We start from the raw sequence: 21,372 nt of genomic DNA on the forward strand, positions 1-21,372 counted from the left end.
GATATCATTGTGCGAATAAGAAAGTTCGCAAAAGAGAAAAAAAAGGCTGAGAAGGCAGCAAACAAGTCTTTACCACAAGAATATAAAAGGAGGTTCGTTTAACCAACATAAATAAACCGACAGCTAGACAGAGTGCAAAAACTAAGGAGCTCCAGGCAGCCATAAACACACCCACACACACTTAACTCTCACATTTGCCCCACCATCCACATCACTCTCAGTGCTTTTTTCTTCCCATTAAAATGCATCATTGCATTGCTTCCCTTCATCAGATGTTGGGATCTGTTGTCCAGTGGCCAGCGAATGCATGACTGCACTCTCAAAACTAATCTCATCAGACAGCAGCACCCTCTTTTTGTTGTGTGTTACTGCAAAGGTGGTTTCTGTCCTCCATCGTCGGGCAATCTCTACCAAAGGAGTAGTTCTTTTGGTGCCGATGTCTTCAAAGACCACGCTTGTGTCAGTTCAGGTTTCAGATTTATCTTTCTGAACTTTTAACTATGCTTTAATCATAGATTCATTAGCTTTTCATCACACGTGAGACTTTTATGTTCATCTTACCCTGATCCTCCTCATAGCTGCCACGATCTCCATCCGACTGTTGGGCCTGGGAACGTCAAGACACCCCACGTACTGTTGCGAAAGGTCACACACAGACAACAAAAGTCAGCTACAGCAACGTAGAGAATATTCCGTAATCACGGCCTTATTGACATGCTGTATTCAATCGGCCATCTCTCCTCTGTGCCTGTTAAACATGCTTCAGCTCCATTTTCCTTCTTGAACTTCCCACTGGATAAACAGTAACTCCCACAGCCTGGCCTGCGGCCCACAGAGGCAACCTTGGAGGAAACGGCATCAAAATGAGAAATCATTTAAAACAGTGAACCTCTGTAAAGGAAGACACCGCCAACATCCGGCCTCGAAAACACACCGGTTACCATCTTTGAGCATCAGCACCTGCAGCACATTCTTCTGAGCAGGGATAGATTTCTCTTTACCCTGCAAAACCAATATTTGCGTAGCGCTGTGGCAGCTATGTGTTTCCTATGTCTGTCAGACTTGTTTTAATGTGCGGTATAGATGACACAGCCATGCCTTGTTAGCAAGCTCTGTGGCTTGCATGCATTTGAATTCATCAGAGGCTCCGGGGAACGTGTTGCCTTTGATGTTGCAACTATTCTTTATTCAAGTAAACAGTCTGAGAGTGTAAAAGCAGTACCCCGCCTTGGCAAAAGATAAGGTTATGTTTTGTTGTTCGACTTCGCTACTTTCTTAACCTTTAATCATTCAATATCCCATAGTGTATTTGTTGACTGAGACGGTATCTTCCATAGAAAATATCATATAATGGCTATAATATTCACTTTCTGCTGTTTGTGGAAGTGTTTTATTGTGTTTTCCTTTTATGCAAGAGGGTTGTAAATCCACACCAAATAAGTGAACTAATAACACGATTGTGTCACGTGGTTCGGAGAGACACTGAAAAATTGAGCGCGAACTGACATGATAATAAAAAGACCTAATGAAGTACAAGCACCCATGAGGTTGAACTTTGGAGCTTCTTTTTCTGGGCTGCTTCCTGTTATACACTTGGAGTGACAATGTGAGCACATGCAGTCCAGCAAAAGGCTGCTGATTTGGGTGACTTAAGCCCACCAACAGAAATCTGTGGACTGGAAAAGGCCAAACACATTTCTCCGTTTTAAGCATCTATAATGTGAGCTGCTGCTGCTGCTTTTTTCAGTTTCCTACTTCTCTGGGGTCTAATTATCTTTAAGTCTTATTCTCACAAAATACTATATCTAGCTGTTTTCATCTGACATTTATTGGCATTGTCGCCCCTTATACTGGATGAAATATCTACAATTCAAATGATGATGAACAAATACCATCAGCTGCGCCCGCACTATAAACACTGAGTGCTGTAGAGCTGCACCCCCAAGGGGGAATCACTTCAAGCCTCGGGAAAACCTTGAAAAAGCAGCCATCAAAAGCATCTGCTTCCATAAGATTATCATACACGTGCTTAAAGCGACACTCTGTGATTAACTCGCACTAACAAACCACATGTGTGGAGGTAAGCACTGGAAACGAAGCATGCGTTCCAACTTTATGATGGATCCCAGCTCCTGGGTCCCGTACACCTGCCACTCACAGAACACATAATGCAAGTCTACAGAGTCAGACGCAGTTTGACCCAAGCTCTTGACTTCACCTTGGCTTGGAAACATATCCCATGCTGGTAAGCCTCCTCGTTGTGCAGCGGCACCCTGGAGTCCGCCACATCGTCCACCAGGTTGTACCTGTTCCTGGCGGGCATCCCACCGGCTCCAACCGACCACCCCACCCGAGTCCACACCGACCACCAACTACACGGATAACTGCCCACACGCTACAATCCCCGCGCGTGAGCACAACGCGGCTCCGAGAGGGACTTCCCGGTGGAAACGCGGTCCATTGTTGTCTCTTTGGGCTCCAAAACGTCCCGTCCTCAAGAAGGACAAAACTGCGCGACTGTTTCCTGGAGATGAAATACCGGGAGACACTTCGGGCTTCTCCTCCACATACGCCTGTCGCAAAAGAAGAAGGAAAAAGAAAAAAAAAAGGTGGAACGTGCAGAGGATGTTTGCTTCTGAAGTCCTGCAGGAGCAGCCCGGTGTTGCGTCCCTCTCCGCAGGCGCTGAGCTTATTCCTGAATTCCGTCCTGTTGGTGGCAAAGCTGCAGCCGCCCGTCTACCCGTCTCTCTCTCTCTCTCTCTCTCTCTCTCTCTCTCTCTCTCTCTCTCTCTCTCTCTCTCTCTCTCTCTCTCTCTCTCTCTCTCTCTCTCTCTCTCTCTCTCTCTCTCTCTCTCTCTCTCTCTCTCTCTCTCTCTCTCTCTCTCTCCACAAAGCACAAAGCAAAGTGCCTCATAGGGACGAAGTTCCCAAGCGTGATGCAACACGGAGTTGGAGGACAGCCAATAAACAAGTTAGTACCCCCCTCTCAGGAGAAGAAACAGTGCTCGTTGCTGGAACTTAAGCTGGCGCTACTGTGAGGGGGGGTTCTGCAGACATAAAGAAAAGAAAAGGGCAGTTACGGTAATTGAATGCGTCCTGTTTCAAATATCTTTGTATGTTTGGTGGTGGACCGGCGACCCCTCCAGGGTGCAGTACCCGCCCCTCGCCCCATGGCAGTTTGGATAGGCACCGCGACCCTGAACTCCACGGAGCGGGTTTACAAGAAGAATGGATGGATGGCTTTTTTTATATATATTCTTTCAATGTGGTCCTGAGCAATAATTCTTGGCTTTAAGAATATTCTTCAAAGTTTCTCTTAGGATACTGTCCACCTTTTCAGTCATTTTCAGTGAAGTCATTGTACATGACCACTTTTAGGGATGTTTATTCTGTTAACTAAACAAATCTGAAGCTTGAGTTTCAAAACTTAATCACATTTTAACTAGGGCCTACTGATTTAATCTATTGTTCTTCTTTCTTTCTTTTTTGTTTAAAATTTAAATCGTGCTTTTTATTTCTATTGTTTTAATGTCTCTGTAAAGCACTTTGAATCGCCTAGTTGTTGAATTGTGCTATACAAATAAACTTGCCTTGCCTTACTGTGCAAGAATAACTCTTGGGATGAACCAGTGTCGTGTTAACAGAAAACTTTGCAAAGGACACGTTTTGAATGGTATCATTCGGCACCTTGTTAACAGCAACTTGTTACAAAGATAGTTCATTTATTTCAATTTATTTTGTTGCATCGACAAAAAGATAACACAGTCATGCCTGGTGTGCGGATGTCCTTAAGAGAGATGCAAAAATCCAGCGGAAACCAGTAAAAGGATCTGAGAGATGTATCTGGACCTTCAGTTGTTCCATCTATTATTCATTAAAAGATCACCAGAAATGGTCTCCATGGAAGGGTGGCTGTCATTCTTAAGGAGGGGAAACAGGCAGAAAAGGCTGAGCTATGCCAAATGACACAAGAGGTGGACTGAAAATCAGTGGTTTCATGGAGTGATGATAACTCTAACCCTGGACAATTATTCCTGAAAACTGTCATGAAATTAAATGAGATATTTCCTCTTTTCAGACCTTTCCTTCATTATATCTTTCTGCTAGGCCTTGAGCCTCGGGCTAGATTTCTGATCTAATGACATAGAGTCACACGGACCTCAAAGGGTTGTGCTCATCATCACCGGTCACCCAAAAGGCATTATTACCAGCTTAAAACATTGTCTTAATGACTTTATATCAACATCTCTAAATAGTAAAAAATAGTTTGCTGGGGAAGTTGTGAACTGAAAATGATGAAGGTTTGACTCTCAATCATCCTCAGCCTTAATCAAGCTGCAGCAGCTGGTATGAATGGTATTAATGATTAAGATCATTCTTTGTGCGAACTGTACTACTCATTCATTGCATTTAAATACAAAGATACATTCTAACGTGATACTAAAATGATGCCATGGCGCCCTCTGTTGGTTGCATAAATTGGTGAAGTTAAAATGCAGCTGAGCTGAACTGGTCCAGTTAGCTTAGCATAAAGGCTTGATGAAAGCGAGAAACAACTCTATCCAGCTGCTCCAGAATCTACATCCCATCATTAAAACTTTATGTTTAACATATTATGCCTCATTTCTTTGATATGTTCAAATATAGGTGAAAGCATATTTAGCTGATATTATGCTTTATAAAGTGATTATATCTCACTTTTTAGAGGCTAAATGCAGTGTGGTTTTAGGTGATTTATTTACATGTGATCCTGGTTTTCTTGTCCAGTTTCTGTCTGTTTTGCATTTCTAAAGCTCCAGTTTTGAGTCGAGTAAGTTCTTGTGTATAAATCTTGTTTTAATTGGTAGTGCTTGCTTTCCTAGTTTATTCCACTTAAGGCTCATCTCATTTCTTTGATTCTAGCCTTCTTGCCCCCTCGCCCCTCCGACTTCCTGCTTGTGACCCAGAAATTGTTCACAGCAAAATATTCTGAAGGATGTCCCAAGTTCGAAGATGCACCCAGGAAAATAGAGGCTTGCTGGAGGAGCTATGAGAGAGTATACAGCTGTGTATATTTAGTAGAAGTCTATTTGACTTATTCCTGCACCTTTAAAAAGAAAAGAAAAATCTGTTAAATATAGATTTAATGTTCATTTGACAGAAATAATTAGACAACGTGCAGCTAAGATGTTTTACACAACATATTTAGTAGTTGATGGTTTAAAATGATGCGCTGAAGCACGGACGTCTCATTTTGCTTTACGCCTCTCACCTTCTCTCACGTCTTGTCAGTCGTTGCATCCTCTGCTTACATCTCTGGTGGGAGGGACGAAGATACAAAAAGAGGAGTTGAGCGGAGGCACTGAGTGTGTGTAAGTTGGAAATTAGATAAGGGCTTAGTTTGGCTGCCTGCACTTGACTCACACTGGGTCCTTGTGTGCCAACTGCCACACACCTGTAGTCATTTAGTCATTATCTGCCTCTGTACATTCTCTGGACAGAATCTCTACTCTGGTTTACCTACTTTTAAACACTTTTTTTTTTGTTATAAACATTACCTTTTTTTTCTCAGAGCTAAAATATGCTTGAATTGATTTAGTTCTATGGAGTGCAAAGAGACAGAAATACTAAAACAATAAAACTTTGGGCTGGTGCCTAAGATAATTTAACTTGTAGAAACAATGACAGGCAGGGGGTTAGAGTTGGTCTATTAGTGCTCATGTGTCAGTTTGGAAAAACACTCTATTCGCAGTATGTTGTGCCTACAAAGAGCTTGGCTCATTGAATAGCCCAACACTGTGTACAAACCATACATGAACATGCTAACAAATAACATTGCTACATGCCACAATAACTAATACAATATTAAAGCTGCAGTCTGCAACTCTTTTTCAGGCATAATGCCTGGAACTGTCCGGGGATTCTGAAAGTAGTACATTAAATACCCCAATACAAAAAAAAAAATAGTTCTCTAGGTCCCCTATATGTCCCGCTAGGTCCCTCCAAAGCCAGCAGGTTTGTTTACAAAATTGCAGACCGGACCGGTAAAAGGTAACCAATCAGGTTACGAGCTGGGCTCTGCTGCCTGTCAATCACCGATTGTGCACGCGCGATACAAGGTAGGCTCGTCCCCACGCTTATTTATCTAGACTATTGAACTTCATTACGGGCTTGTCTACTTACTGTGTCTTCCATGATCGCAAATGGCAGGTGAGTTGATGAATGAGGAGTCGTGTAAGCGCATCTGGCGTGCACGTAGACGTGCATGAGTTCTCATGTGTTTTGATGGGGCGGGACAGGAAGTTGAATAACTTTTTATTTTTCGGTTAAAAAATAAGCATTTCTTGCATTTTGCGACTACGGAGGTCACCGTTTTCAACTTCAAGCGTTCTGATAGATCATGTAAACTCTTAAAATGCCAAAAAGTAGGACTTTACGTATGACAACAACAAATCCTGCAGACTGCAGCTTTAATACACTCGACTTTGAAGAAGTTTGTTTCCGTTTAACATGGTCAAAGAACTGAATAAAGTTACATCTAGTTAAAATAAACTGAAATGATATTTATAAATGACAATCATGGTCAGTTACTTAATTTTTTATATTTAACGTGTTAGCATGCTAACCGTGGCTAAATAACAAACTTGTGGATTGTGTACTTATGCAAATAAGACAAAGGGTACCTTTATGTATACAGGACTTGAGTTGTTTTAGTTTTTTTCAAAAACATTCAGAAAGATCAAGATATAATTCATTCTCAAAATAGTTCACCATAACCATGGATTTTAAACTGGGAGCGGTTGATGCAGCAGAACATAAAGAGACCAACACAATGGTGGTAGTAGCAAGTTTTTTTTTTTAATTCACTACTTTAAAACAGTATCAGGATTCACATCACAACACACACTGTACACATATCCCTTACAGCAGAACATACATTCAAAACCTGCAGATGCAAATCGATGAATTCAGAAGTCTTAGATGGACTTTTGGATGGATGGCTGTGGACAAGGAAAGCAGTATTACAACTGTAGTGAAGGGGTATGTGGAGTCAGGCTGTAGCATATCACTGGCGAGGATATAAACACTTTTTTAATGCTGGTTTTTTGCAAGTTTGAAATGAATTACAAATGTTTTTTGAAGGGCTCGAGTGATAAAGAGACATTTCACAGTCATGCTTGTGCCTGAACATATGATACCTGAGAGCTGATGGTAATGTGCGAATAAAGCACTCAGTCATTAACCAGCTGGTCACAGACTTAAGAGAGAAACAGCTGTAAGAGACATGTGAGCAATCGTTTCAAAAGCATCCATTTTACTGATGACACAACAGAGGGCAAGGCAACAAAACACAAATCATACAACCGCTGACCACCGAACAACTCATTTGAGAGAAAACAAGTTAACCATAGCTCTGCCGAATGTGTGCTATACGGCCTAATTAAACTCCTCCCTTCATTAAATTGTGGACTGTTTTTGGTAGAGAGAAGCAACTGCAATTAAAAAATAAACCCAGAACAACAGGAAGATATTCAGTAATGCATTTCAGAAAAAAAAAAAAAAAAAGAAGAAAAGTTTTACAAAAAGTTTTACAAATGGGCGCACGTTCCAGTTGCACCGCAAACAATCTGCTGCCGCAGCTGGTCATTTGATCTCGAAGAAATGCATGTAAACAATTTGAGCCATGCTCTGAATACAACCAAAGGTTTAGTGCAGGAGGCCTCAAGTGAGCATAGACCAACCGAAAATAAAAGAGAGTACAAATAAAGATAACAGGTCTTCATCTTTGGGTATATCAGACACGTTCCCTGATGTTAAAAGGATCCCTTCTGCCTCTCTACGTTTACAAATGCCCTTAAGCGGCAGGTCAGGGTTCTGTGTGTAAAGTGTGTAAGACTGTCATACCAAAACCGCTCTTTCCCTTACTTGGTGAAAGTTTGGTCTTGCTCGTAGCGATAGAACTCAGAGGAGAGCCTTTAAAGGCGGGGTAGGGGATCTTTTTCTGGAACATTTTTTTACATATTGCTTGAAATACTCTTCACACCCCCATTGCAACCAATTAATTAAAAGTTTTGACACAAATATGATAAGTTTTAGTGGCCTCTAGAACGTACAATCTAGGAAAAACAGTATCCAATCATTGTGAACGGACCGTTCACAATGATTGGATACTGATGCCGTCTATCAAACTGCAATCTGCTCCTCCCTCCCCCTCCTTCTCCCTGTGTGCGTACCCTGCTCCGTGAACGTCCAGAAGCTTGGCAGGAAGCTAAACTAGAGCTAGCTTGGCTAGTACCTAGCATTATTAAACGTATAGTTAGCATTAACTAAATACTAAATACGACAACGATCGATGCTTGCTGTCAGAACAGCGCTCGTGCACCTTCGTGCTCGTGCGCGTTCATGTACTCTAGAGGCGTGCCTTCGGGGGGAAAGTGAAGAAAAGGGTTGGGACTTTTTACCTGTGTATTTTCAAAATGCAGCTTCGCTGGACTCAAAATCCAGGATCTCCTACCCTACCTTTAAAGTCTAAATCCTTATCCATATTTTATAAAAAGCCAATGAAATCAAAACCAATCAATGTGTGAAGAAAAAAAGATTCCTTCCTACATCACACTTATTACAGGAAATCAAAACAAAGTAGGCAATTGAAACATTTGGTGAAGCAAATACAACGGAAAGATTTTAAGGGCACACTTGAGGTTCTTTACACATCTGAAGTGTCGCTGAACAATTTAAAAATCGTTCTCCAATAAAAATGAACAACAAACAACAGTAACGAATGAAGCAAAATAAATCAAAAGCACACAATCCGAATATTTATTTGTCATGATCTGGCTGACTGGATGTCGAAAGCTGGTACGAGCCGGCCTTGATTGGTTCTCCACCAATTTTCTTTCATTCTGCACAAAAAGCAACACTTGACCCACTCGGGGTGGAAGGCTACTTAAGTGAAATGAAGTCAGATATGCTCCCCTAAGCAGAAAGGGACAGGCAGTACGTACAGCAGCAAATCAGTGTATTGTTTGATTTATCTTTATGCACTGCACTCCCTGTCACACAACTCTGAGTCACAGCTTTGAAGTGAGGGTGAATAGCCTGAGATCAATTGTGTACATTTCACAATCATAATCATTTCCACTCCAATTTCCTGATAGACTTTGGAGCAACAGAGATAATATCTTCTGCACGGAAAAGGGTTCAAAACAGAAACCAGCAAAAAAAAAAACTAAACAAAACAACAAACAGTAACAGATACAACCCATGAAAAGAGCTAAAAACATTCAAACATACACCTACACTGAGGATTTCAGGTGATAATAATAATGAGAAATCCTTTTCACGCCCCAAGTACCAAATAATGAGCTGAATCCAGTGTCAGTCTGCTTAGATACTGTTAGGTCAGAACAACAAGAAAGCAGCATGTTAAGTAAATAAATAAATACTATAACTGTTATGTAGTGTAGGACAGGAGAATAGAGGAAGTTGTAGGATGGATGGAGTACATGGAGGAAAAATTCCAAGTGTAAGACCTAAAGAAAACAGAGGGAGACGAGGGTGACGAGATCAGTGCCTCACTCTGGAGCTCCGTTTGCCGTTTCCGTCATCCTCTCTTCGTCTCCCTGTTTCTGATGCTGCAGTCTGGCGTAAGTCACGGCATCTCCCCTGTGAGATGAAGAAGAAGAAGAGAGAACGACGCAAGGGAAGGGTGGTGGTGAGGAAAAAAAAAGGTTACGCCCAGGGAGAGGTGGGTTGAGGCAAAGAAAAAGCAGGTATGTCGGGAGGAGAGGAAGCATCAACAACACGGTTATTTAAGTTGATAAGGTGGTTTGCATGAATATATTAGGCTCCTTAGGATCGTTAGACGGGAAATAAAAACTGTGTTAACTCATTTTAATGTAGCATACTGCGTTTAATATGAGAGTCTGTTTAATGGGCTGTAATGGGATTGAAATATCGAGAGAAATGAGTAAAGTTGAGTATGTCGGTACTGTATTACATGATATTAACCCATAGAAGACATCTTACTTTTTGCCTAAGGATGCAAGGCCGTACAGAACTCCTGTGGCGAAGGCGATGGCGTTTCCAAACAACGTTGTGAAGGAGAAACTCAAAAACACTGGAAACAGTGCCATCCTGAAAATAGGTAACCAAGGTGACAAACAAGCAATTTAGTATGAAAGAACCACATTCCCGACAGTACATTCATCCCCTTATGCAATGTCAATCAGAAATTCACATGAGGAAATGTAAACGTACAGCCTTCACTGACATGAAGCGTTTACAGTGAAGAGTTGTTCTCACCCGCAGTAGAAGAGGGCTTTCTGCCAGGGTTTGAGTTTGTCTGCACGGGCGGCGATTGCATTAGCAAACTCTATGAACTGGCAGCAGAATGGGACCTCACAAAGGAACAGCACAAAGGCATTCAACCTTCAAATGGGAGGATGGGACACAAACACAGCAGAGCACTGAATCATTCTGTGCATCTCAGACACAGGAATCCAAACATTTCCATTAGACGACAAAGAGCAGGTCGGTGACGTCAGGGCTTCTACTCTTGCTTTAATAACTAATGCATGTAAGAAGCTCATCTGGCGACATTGGAGGAAAATATCTTAATGTGTGGTGAGAACGGAAAGATCCAAGATTGCCATTTTAAAATCCCGACTAATCAAGACACATGTGACAAGACTTTTCTTTCCATCCCTCCAACACTTGAGCAGTAGGTGTGGCCATATGGCTATGTGAGCCATACGAGACCGCTGCTCACTAGCAATGAAAGCTACAGACAGACGAATGTAAATGAACAAGAAATACAAGAGCATTTTGAATGCAATAGTTTATCTAAATTAAGAAAATATATAGATAGTTTATCATTTCAAATTGGTTTTTAGTTGAGCTGGAACCAAGTAGCAACCTGACAGCAACAGGAGCTTAAATGAACAAACGAATAACATCGTTGCAAAGGATGCTTTTGGGTTTTTTTTTTGCTCCTCAAGAGTTCTCAAATTGTCCGGCCTTGCGAGATGTGAATGAGCAAAATCGTGTGCGCTACATTACCAACAAGAAAAGTGTAGCAATGCTAAGGACTTACACCATCCAGACTCCAGCAGCGATGTTTAAAGGGTTCACGGTGACACAGTTCCACACTCCCGAGACAGCACAGGCTGCGTGTTTAGCACAAAACAAAAGACAAAGCAAAAGGGCTGTTATTGACATGAAACAGATGTCAGGTCATGACATTTTGCCCAAAACATTTATAGCCAACAGCTACTAGTGTTTACTATACAGTAATTACTACAATTACCGATGTGTATATTAAAAGATCCACTTCAGCAAGTCTTATTTCAATATTAAATACATTATTAGCTTAAAAAGCAATTGCCCAGAACACATTTGAAACACTAATTTAAACCCTTTTCAGCTTTTGCAGTGTTTCCGATTTCTTCTGAAGTTTTTAACTTTCACTGCAGATTTATTGTATCCATGATGCAGCGAGTGTTGCTCAACGCACAGGACGGTGGGACCTGTGACAGACCTGCTGTCTGAAATGTACACTCCAATATGAGGTGGCTGCATCGGGTATACCGACACCAGCTCCGGGATTAGCAGACCATTACCGGTGTGTTCAGAAGTTGTGCAGAAGCTGTGAAAAGGCGATGTCAGCATCCTAGAAGGGGGAATTAAGAGATATTGTGCGAGACTTTGCATCGTCTCACATTGCAGAGATGTGTGAGGTAAAGCAATTAGCACGAGTGCAGATAAGTCAGCGACGTCAGATTTAAAGCCATAAAAAAAAATATCAGTTTTATTCACACTAATGGAAAGCAATAAACCATTCAGACAAAAGGTGATGTATAAACACAAATGAGGATATGCTAACAAGAGGTTGGTGTGTGTATAAGACAGCAAACCCAATTTTCAATACAATCGTCGTAGTCTAACAAGAATCAGCGTGGAGAAAAACACCCAGAATTAATTCCTTTTAAAAGCAGAACCAAAAGCAATGAATCCAGCCATATGTCGGGAAAAGTCACTAAACAAAATGAGATCTTTAATAACATTATAATCTGCCAACTACTTTCCTGATTGCTTAGCAGTGGAAAAGGGGGAAATATATACCGAAGACCACATAAATAAGCACTTTCACTTTTGGAAGCATCATAAAAGGTGGAAGGGATGGAGTCTGAAAAACCCTTTTCATGTCCGATGATCAAAACAGTTAACAAATGACCCGTTGATTGACTGATCTACTTTTACCGTCTCGGCACAGGTACCATAGGTGCTACTGGGTCACTGTGCTTTTTCTTAGTTTTACCTGCTCAAATGTGGCACGCATGTGACGGGAGTGTCTGTTAAGTGTTGCAGCAGCTCGGTAAATGAAAGCTTGTTGAGTCATCGTGTGGTATTTACAAGGGACGTGATGTAAAAATATTAAAACACTGGTGGGGACTGAAACGTACACATAAACCAGCAACAAGCTGAAGTCATGCTGTGGTGGAATGTAACTAAGGACATATACCTATGTCCTGTACACTTCTACTTTCTTTACTCTTCACACCACAAGAATTCAGAGGATTGGAACGACTGGTTTAGTCTAATCTTTCATATAAAAGTGCTTGAAACGATGTTTTCGTTCTCCTAAATGTCAGAACCTATTATTTTTTCATCATAAAGCGAATAATTTCAATGCATGTTTAATTCAATTCAGACAATTGGTTGGACTTTTGTGGCTGTTGATAAAGATGATGGATATTAATCTCTGTTTTCTAAATGGATGCAATCGGATATTTCTTCAGTAAAAAATTCAGCAGTGTGAGCGTCAACAGAAAAAGTTAGCAGCTGAAATACGCACGGTTTTCTGTTTTGAAGACTTGTACTTCTATATATGATTAAAAAATCTGAGTACTTTCTCCACCACTGGTGCGACACGCAATCTTTTATACTTAAAAGCCAACACGGAACAGTTATGTGAAGCTATGTTTCCAGAGTGAAAAGAAAGTCTCCATGTGAACTGTGACACCATCACAAACACTAGGAAAAACAGGCACCATATCCTGCTCCTTTTGACCATCCAGCCTTCTAAATAATACAGGAGCCACTGAATATGCAGTGGTTAATGTGATACTGAGACTCTGGTGTCACTGAGCAGGAAAGATGGGTAAGATGGGGGTGGATGGAGGGCTGCAATGCTGCTGGAAAACTGCAAAGCCAGCATTTAAAAAAATATAATTAAAAAAAAAAAAAAAAAATCAACTGACTGGACTCTGACTGGACCCCTGAAGGGAAAATTCCACATATCTGACTCTGTGTGTTCATATCAGTTCACTGAGGAATAGCAAGCAGCTGTGGAAGAGGCTGACCCCGCAAACAGGCGTCGCCCAACAGTTGCTGCTGCAGTCAGGGGACAGTGAGCACTGACAAGGCTTTTGTTTAGCAGCTGATCAACTGAAATGCAGTATACACAAAATCTAACAACCCCCCACCTCCTTTAAAATATATATATATATATATTAATGCATCAAGTATGCACATAAGACAATAAACTTAGGAAAAACAATACAAACTGCTGTAAAGTGCCACGCAGTACAGCTGGAATGACTGTCATTCTCGTAAATATGTCAGGAATTTGATGTTTACGGATGGATAATTCATTAACTACTTACAAATTCCTCCCAGAACACCAGCTATTTTGCAGAGCCATCTGTACCACCAGGTCATGCCATCATCCTCCGGAACGGTTTTGTTGGCCGCTGCAATCTCTTCGGTGTTCATTGTGTTTACTAGCTACGGTTGCTAAAGCTAACTTCAACCAGTTTTCATAGATGTCAGCCTGAGACCAGACAATAATAATATCAAGTTAAGTTCGCTCGTGGCGACAAAACTAACTGCTAACCAGCGTGTTCCGCCACCGCCGTCACGTTAAGAAACCCCAACTGTAATTTAAACTTTCCGACCTTTTAAGATAAAATGTTTATTCTCTTTCCTTTGTGTTCGTGTTGGGGCCAGCTGCAGGATGTTACCAGCTTTCCACACGGCTCCCCCCCACCCCCGTCACTCAGTGCCAGCTAACCGGCTAGCTGATGCTAATGAAGCACCGCCACCAGCTGCCGCTAGGAGTGGATATCACCGCCGCATGTATCCACAACTTTCAACCAGTTTTAGAAATGCGCAAAACTCCCAAAAAACACGCTCTAAGTCAAATTATGACCATCTACGAAAATTGTTTGGGTAAAATCAGCAGCTCCGCCGCTCTTCTCTGATGGAGTTCCGCCAACGTAAGCGGTGCATTGTGGGAGGGATTTAATGTGCGTCATCGTTTGTTTACCTGCGGGGAGTGTTCCAATCTGCAGATTTGGTTATCATGAATATTTCACTACACATTTGTGTAGTATACATGTAAAACAGAAGGGCATCTTTATAAGAGAGCGAGTTATTTTTATGAGAGTGTAATCCAGAGTCCGATTATTTTGACTGTTATACTTCACTACTGTGGTTTATACATTTGATGCAGATACCGTTGTTATTGTGATCAGATTTTTAAGCAAGTAACCACACATTTTCTGACAAACACAGCTCAGTTACATCTTTTAGAGTTTTGGAAGCATAAGAACCTTCAAACTGATAAAAGTTATTAAAAAAGCCAATCAGTGATCGGTTATGTTAGAAAATTAATACACTCATATTTATTATTTTCCTGGAGCATAAAGTCGTTTGTTTAAAAAGGCTACCACTTTTACAAAAACATACATTAAACAATTTAAAACAGACACACTTATTAGTATTAATAATCATAATAATAATAATAATACATGATAGGTGCCTTTAAAACCGATTCAATCCAAAATTTATTTTCAGCTATTTGATATTAAGGTGTCTGGAACTGAGATATCTCTTTATTCGTTTAGTGTGCCACAGGAAAACATTAAATATTGCAGTTATATACTAAATATGGCATTGATCAATATTTTCATTCTGGCTTAAAACGTTGCTTTGAGATAGTTTAATAAATATTTGAAGATTGTGAAAACCTCGCGGCAGACCTGGTCTCAAGTTAATGGGGTTTTCAAAGAGTTTCTGGGTGTACAAGACAAAATCCTGGCTGCATGGCTCAAATGAATTAATTGTAATATACAAAACACTGCTATAGGCCACTATAGGCCGCTGGTGGATTATCATAATCTGTCAGCAACCTATATAGTTTCAAAGCTACTGGATGAATCAAGAAGAGGAGTTTCCAAACTGAGAATCTGAGTGACAAAAAAAAAAATTAGAGCTCGTAGTACCTTCTATTTCTTCCATGTATTGTTTTTTTTATTATTAAATATCCGATTCACCTTCAATCATTAATTCACACATCTATACAGAATATACAAAACACAATCTTCCAAAGTGATCCATGATATTCATGAGATCCTTGCATGCAGATCAACCATTTAGATAGTGTTACTTCTTATATCTTTCAGCATCTTCCTGATGAAAGACAGGGAAGACGGTAGCCCAAAGTCTCTTCTTCAAACCATCTGTGATTAGGAAGAGGTGGATAATCGGAGCCATTAAAGATGCACAATGTATCGGCGATTGCTTGCTATGACTAAGGGCTACAAGCAGTTTAGATTTAAAGGCTGCAACCTTTTCTGAACAGTAGCTTTCAGTACCTCTCGGTGACCATCAAGATATCCAATATGTAGCTATTCTGGTGTTTTTGTAGCCAATCTATGGATGGACGGACAAAGAGATCGGGCTCAGAATGTGATTCATTTACAGATTAAAAAATAAACCATAACAAACAAGTTTACAACCGATTCATTCTTTTAAAGGTGATGAAGGCTCTCTGAATGTTGGCGTTGCAGTAGAAATGACATTTCAACCCTATTTTCCTCCTCAAAACTGTTGGGTACCATCACTGTAGTGCTAACAAAGCGCTCATAATTATGGGATGGGCTGAAATTCCATAGAAGTCCATCACTAGAGATAAGGTAACCGACCAGCTATGGCCTCACTCAGACAACAGAGTGGAATGTAAAGGCCTCAGAGTCCTTCGGCTGGTCCTCCTCCCCTCCTCCATCGGCATAGGTTTCCTCTTGCCCATTGGTGCACGGCACAGCATTTCATCTAGGGTCTGCTGAGTCACCTGACCTGCTCGTTCAAGCTGTGTCACTATCTCTTCCACTTTGAGCTTGTGGGGTCTGCCGTCACTCCGCAAACAGAGCAGATCCACCTGAAACAGGTCACACAAGGGGCCACCGGGTCAACTATTTGAAAGCAGTTTCTCTGAACGACTCAGTATTTGTCACTCCATCTTGTGTTCATTATATTTCTGTTTAATAACCAAGGCAAAAAAATACCTATAAAACTATCTCAATCGTTGAAAAGTTTTTCCAATTGTTCTGTCCACAGAACTCAAGTGTTGAAACTTAATGATTGGACGCAAGCATCCCAAGTAAACTCCTTGCAGCTCAAGTATAGCACTTATTGCTATACTTATTGTTTCCTCCACCACTGGGACCCTCTATATTTTCATTACCCCCTACCCGAACCAGGGTTTGAATCCCATTCCTGCTTTTCTTACCTCTTTTATTTCTTCCCCTACCCGAACCAGGGTTTGAATCCCCACCCCGCTGTGACTGGTGTGCAGTTGGTGAGAGGCTGAGGTACCCAACTTTTCGCACTTACTCTATCACTAGTTTTGCTCTTAGCTGTTTGGTTTTGGAAGGAAATGCACTTATGATTTCTTGTGACCTGAAGTTCTTTTGCCTACCGATGTTGAACGCACTTATTGTAAGTCGCTTTGGTTAAAAGCGTCTGCAAAATGACCGTAATGTAATGTAATGTATATTTTTATCATTATCACAGCATCTGTGTTTTACTTACCACCTCCTGTGAAAACTCAGGCTTTTTCACAAAATTTGGGGTTTTAGGAGACACGGCTGCTGACAGCACAGAAATGGCATCTGCAACGTCCCCCGACATCGCTAGAATTAGAACCTAAAACACGGTTAAAAAAAAAGAAGAAAAAAAAAAAAAAGAACGCTTACACCATTGAACTACGACTTTAAAAAAAAAAAAGAACATACAGCGCGATTCTGTGCAGCATCTTTACCTTAAAATTTTGGCACAGTTTGCCGTCGGTGCTCATAATCTGTGCGTACAACGTCCTTGCCTTTTCTAAGTCATTCTGTAACCAAAAAAAAAACAAAAAAACAATTCAGAAGAAAAGAGATAACATTTGAACATTCTCCCCACGTGTTTCTGCGTGCGTGCTGGGAGTCCACAAAAACAGACTCAACTCACCCGTCGCAGTGCTAATGCTACGGCGAAGCAGTACGCGTGCCTGGGGACGAAGTTCCCTTTGGTTTGCTCCTCTTCCATCAGAGCAGTGCAGATCCTGTATGACTCAGCGGTATTCTGCTCAACATAGTTCACAGTAAAAAAATCAATCAATCAATAAAATCAAGTCTTGGTGCTGTAATGTTAAATCATATTAAAAAAAAAAATTTATAGAAAATATTCAAAACTTTACCAGTTTATAGCAGGTACCACTCGCTAGTATCATGGTGTCTTTGTTGAATGGTACACCTCGGTTTCTCATGGTTCTTAGTACCCCCATAGCACCTGTGATAATCACAGTTTGTAATATTGTGAGCATGTGATCATTTCTGTGGAGAAAGTCAAAAGATTCCTCTGCCACTTACTTTCATATGAGCCTTTAATAAATAACATGTCGATGGCGATGTTAAAAGAGGTCGTGTCGATGAAAAATCCTTTCATATTCTGCACAGAGAAGAGAAGAGAAACCTTATCTGTCCAACCTGCCTTGAAGTTATCTGTTGCAGATGATCAGAACCTACAAATGATCAATAATCGGTATCCAGGGCTTTGGTTGCTGTGATATTTACCTCATCTGTTACTGTTGCAGAGGCCATTTCCTCCAGACTCAGCTCATAGCAGAGTCTCATGAAGAGAGGGCCAAACTTGAAGTCTCCGTACAACAAGTTGCGGTTCTCTGTGTGATACCTTTCACGTGTCAAATAAAGAATATTCACGGTTCAGATATTTGGTAAATGGTGACAGTCACGCACATTTTTTGCTCTGTAAGGATAAAAGGAGGATACACGTGTGGAAAGAGCAGAAGGCTTTCCTCAGTTTGTGACAACAAAAAAACATGCCAATTTAACACGTACCTATAAATGGCTTCTCTGGCTGTCAGCATGTCCTCTGTAGACTGGCACAGGTGAAGAAGGAGCTTCAGTTCATCTCGCAGAATCAGCTCATTCCGTCGCATTTTTTGTCTGAACAGCTCGATAAAATTTCCTGTTAAATAAGGTCAAATATAAATATATTTATGTAGATATATCTAAAATAAGCTATTCTGACACAAAACTGCAGCTCGTGCCAAGATGACAAGACGCTCTTTACCTTCCGCTCCAGTGACAAGGTGAGCCACAGCCAGCTTTCTTTGCTGGAAGTCTTGCAGTTTGACGACATCTTCTGACAACAAATACCTCTTGGCTGACAAGAAAAACATGGGATGGTAAAAATTAAAGTGGGTCACTCCATTATCAGCGACAGGAAAAACAATGGACACCGTGTTATTTCATTCCCCCTGATATAACAAAGCCTTAGTCGTTATCATTTACCACAGGATTTAAATATGAAACTATTAAACTATTCAATGGTGGTGGGGTTACAAGAGGTGGAATTATACCACTTTGGTGCAAATCTGTGGTCCTCTGTAATCATATGCAACTTGAGTAATTTTCTCCACGTGTCAAATGCCACAAATGTTGTTCTTATTACTTCACCACATTTATCTGCCACCTTTAGTGCAGAGCCTTAACTCATCATCTCCATTTGTACTGTCATTGGCTAAATGTCTCCCTGAGAGCCACGCAAAAACAAAACAGAAATGAAGATTTCTGCACACCACACGTGTAGAGGACGTTTTTAGAGTTTTATGAGTCAATTCTCAGCCCAGACCAGGCACGAATCCTGTTGTCCTGATCATATGTGGCATCATCGCAAGATATATTTTCCTTGCATTAAGGAAAGCACATTTTGGTGACAATCTCACATACTATATAGTAACATTTTATGCGCACAACCTTTACGTGGAACGAAGGACTGCGACATTATAATAGTAACTCTACGGAGGTAAAAAAAAAAAAAAAAAAATCTTCCAGGACTGATGCATGGACAAAACAGCTGCTGCACGCATTTGCTCGCGTGAAGATTGTTTGGTGCTTGCTTTGCTAGCTTCTCTCTGTTTGTATCCAGGCAGCTTTCACAGTTTCATTTGTATCAAACAGGAGACTTGCAGTCACGTTTCGTTTCCCTTACCTCCAATGCAGCTTTCAATCCAGCCTGGCTGTAAAACACCACAGAACAACCCTTTAGGGGGATCAAACATCAACGACCGACAACATTTACCAGCCAGTCTCCCCAGTAGCGCCATGTTGCCCACTGACTGTACCATGGCGATGGAAACAAAAGGGGTGTCTCTAAACAATATTATTGAGTTCCAAAATAAAGTTCACTGCCCAAAACCCTAACCATATTGTGAAGAAATTTACGAATGAATATACAAAATAAAAAATATTGACTTGAGAAGGATGGAATATCGAGTAATTTGGGTCAGTGCCATGTTAAATCGCAGTTTGAAGTTGGTATATTCCAACATGGCGCCATCCGATGACCCGGCGTTATACACTGCTCAAAAAAATAAAGGGAACACCTGTAACTCCATGTCTCTCACCTCTAGAGGTAGCATGAGGCGGTGCCAGAGCCCTGCAAAATGACCTCCAGCAGGCCACTAATATGCATGTTTCTGCTCAAACTGTCAGAAAATGATTCCATGAGGGTGGTTTGAGGGCCCCAGGTCCACAAGTGGGGCTTGATCTTACATCCCGAGATTTTTTTTCTCAATGCATTCCACTATGTAATGAATAACGATTTTAAACTGGAATATTTCATTCATTATTTTAGTGTTCCCTTTATTTTTTTTGAGCAGTGTGTATATATATATATATATATATATATATATATATATATATATATATATATATATATATATATATATATATATATATATATATATATATATATATATATATATATATATATATATGTATACCTATTTATTTTTACTCGCCAACCTTTTTTTTCAATTCATGATTTGTCTTTTCAAATTTCATTCCAATTTCATTCATTATTTCATTGCTGAAAACTACATGATATGACCATCATTTACAGGCAGAAATATGTTCATAATCTAACCTGCAGGTGGTGCTGTTGGGCTGAACATGTCTCATAAAGCCTTACATGAACTCTGTTATGAGGCATTAAATGCTGAAATGTCTCTGATTTAGTGTATGTTCCAAATAACATAGTATAAAAATAATTAATCATAATAAATATGATAAAATAACTTAATTAGAGTTATTTTAACTTAATCTTGTAGCTGATCCAGCATTCCCAGAGTCACACTTAAACTTGAAAAAACTGCAATTTCAAAGACATGTATATGTGAGGCATATTCTGGCCCAGCGGCTGGGCTTGAAGGAACCTAAAAACCACATCCAACTTTGTGTCATGAAGAATAGAACCAAATGAAATGTAACTTAGTTCGTCATCCTCTTTGTGCTTTCAGGTCATTTTTGTTGATACTTTGTGGTTTACTTCAAAACGATGTCCAGTTTTCTCTTGCTAAGCAGATCATGTATAATGTAAGAGACATACTGTTTAAGAATGATGTTGAATGAATCGAAGAAAGATGAATGTATCAGATGTTTCTTTCTGAACAGATCAGATTATGATTAGAAAGCATGTAACACCAAATTACATTTTGATCTCACAATCAACACCATTATTCTAATGAAAGATGTGCAGGAATGGAACAACTCAGAGCCATGATGAGCAATTAGAAGATAATGTAGTTTATAAGCAGGGCTGTCACACTGATGTACACCCACTCAGCACTATAAAACAGAGGGCTGCAGTTAACACCATCTTCTGCCACATCATGTTAGTGTACCCACTGACCTACACGGGATTACATAACAGAGGACTTACATCCTTGGATGTAATCTGGATGCGTTTTCTCTGTGAAGGCCACATCTGGGCCATGCCTTCAAAATTAAACTTTATGTCACAAAAGGCTGCTTAAAACTCATTTTTATCACATCCTTACTTTGCAAATAGACGACAATGTTTTCATCGTAAAATGTGTCTGATCACGGGAGGCGTGAAACCTTTTAGAAAATATGTTCCAGTGATTAAAGTGCCTCCGAACTATGATAAACACTCTTGCACAGAGAAAATAGGGCTGGGACAGGGAGGCTCCCGACTGTTGCCTAGGCAACACAATCTCAGCCCATCCTGCCCAGCCAATCG

At 40.5% G+C, this 21,372-nt stretch overlaps 3 protein-coding genes across 4 annotated transcripts in view; all 3 read right to left on the bottom strand.

Annotated features, from left to right (window-relative positions):
- The window catches only part of LOC142372813 (carboxyl-terminal PDZ ligand of neuronal nitric oxide synthase protein), a 53,534-nt gene extending 50,824 nt beyond the window's left edge, over positions 1-2,710 (bottom strand). For both annotated transcript variants that reach the window (XR_012768327.1, XM_075455791.1), the window contains exons 1-2: positions 2,219-2,710; positions 562-633 (exon numbers count right to left, since the gene is read on the bottom strand). Coding sequence is in view for 1 of the 2 variants with exons in the window: in XM_075455791.1 (XP_075311906.1) it covers positions 562-633; positions 2,219-2,323 (177 nt within the window). In the remaining variant the exon portion in view is untranslated. The remainder of the gene's footprint in view (positions 1-561; positions 634-2,218) is intronic.
- A 4,105-nt stretch (positions 2,711-6,815) lies between these two features.
- On the bottom strand, positions 6,816-14,258 carry cacfd1 (calcium channel flower domain containing 1). The gene is made up of 5 exons (XM_075455682.1): positions 13,647-14,258; positions 11,075-11,147; positions 10,285-10,410; positions 10,009-10,116; positions 6,816-9,645 (listed from the first exon to the last, which is right to left on the bottom strand). Exons 1-5 carry the CDS (start codon positions 13,753-13,755, stop codon positions 9,555-9,557), a joined length of 507 nt encoding a protein of 168 aa, XP_075311797.1. The 5' UTR covers positions 13,756-14,258; the 3' UTR covers positions 6,816-9,554.
- A 1,022-nt stretch (positions 14,259-15,280) lies between these two features.
- ptcd2 (pentatricopeptide repeat domain 2) lies at positions 15,281-19,456 on the bottom strand. Its single transcript, XM_075455503.1, has 10 exons — positions 19,321-19,456; positions 18,400-18,492; positions 18,165-18,294; positions 17,880-17,997; positions 17,676-17,754; positions 17,504-17,595; positions 17,275-17,388; positions 17,084-17,158; positions 16,855-16,968; positions 15,281-16,201 (listed from the first exon to the last, which is right to left on the bottom strand). The coding sequence occupies exons 1-10, from the start codon at positions 19,454-19,456 to the stop codon at positions 15,980-15,982; spliced, it is 1,173 nt and encodes a 390-aa protein (XP_075311618.1). The 3' UTR covers positions 15,281-15,979.
- Between the last annotated feature and the right edge of the window lie 1,916 nt (positions 19,457-21,372).

Source organism: Odontesthes bonariensis, chromosome 22 (genome assembly GCF_027942865.1).
Source record: "Odontesthes bonariensis isolate fOdoBon6 chromosome 22, fOdoBon6.hap1, whole genome shotgun sequence".
Classification (NCBI taxonomy): Eukaryota; Metazoa; Chordata; class Actinopteri; order Atheriniformes; family Atherinopsidae; genus Odontesthes; species Odontesthes bonariensis.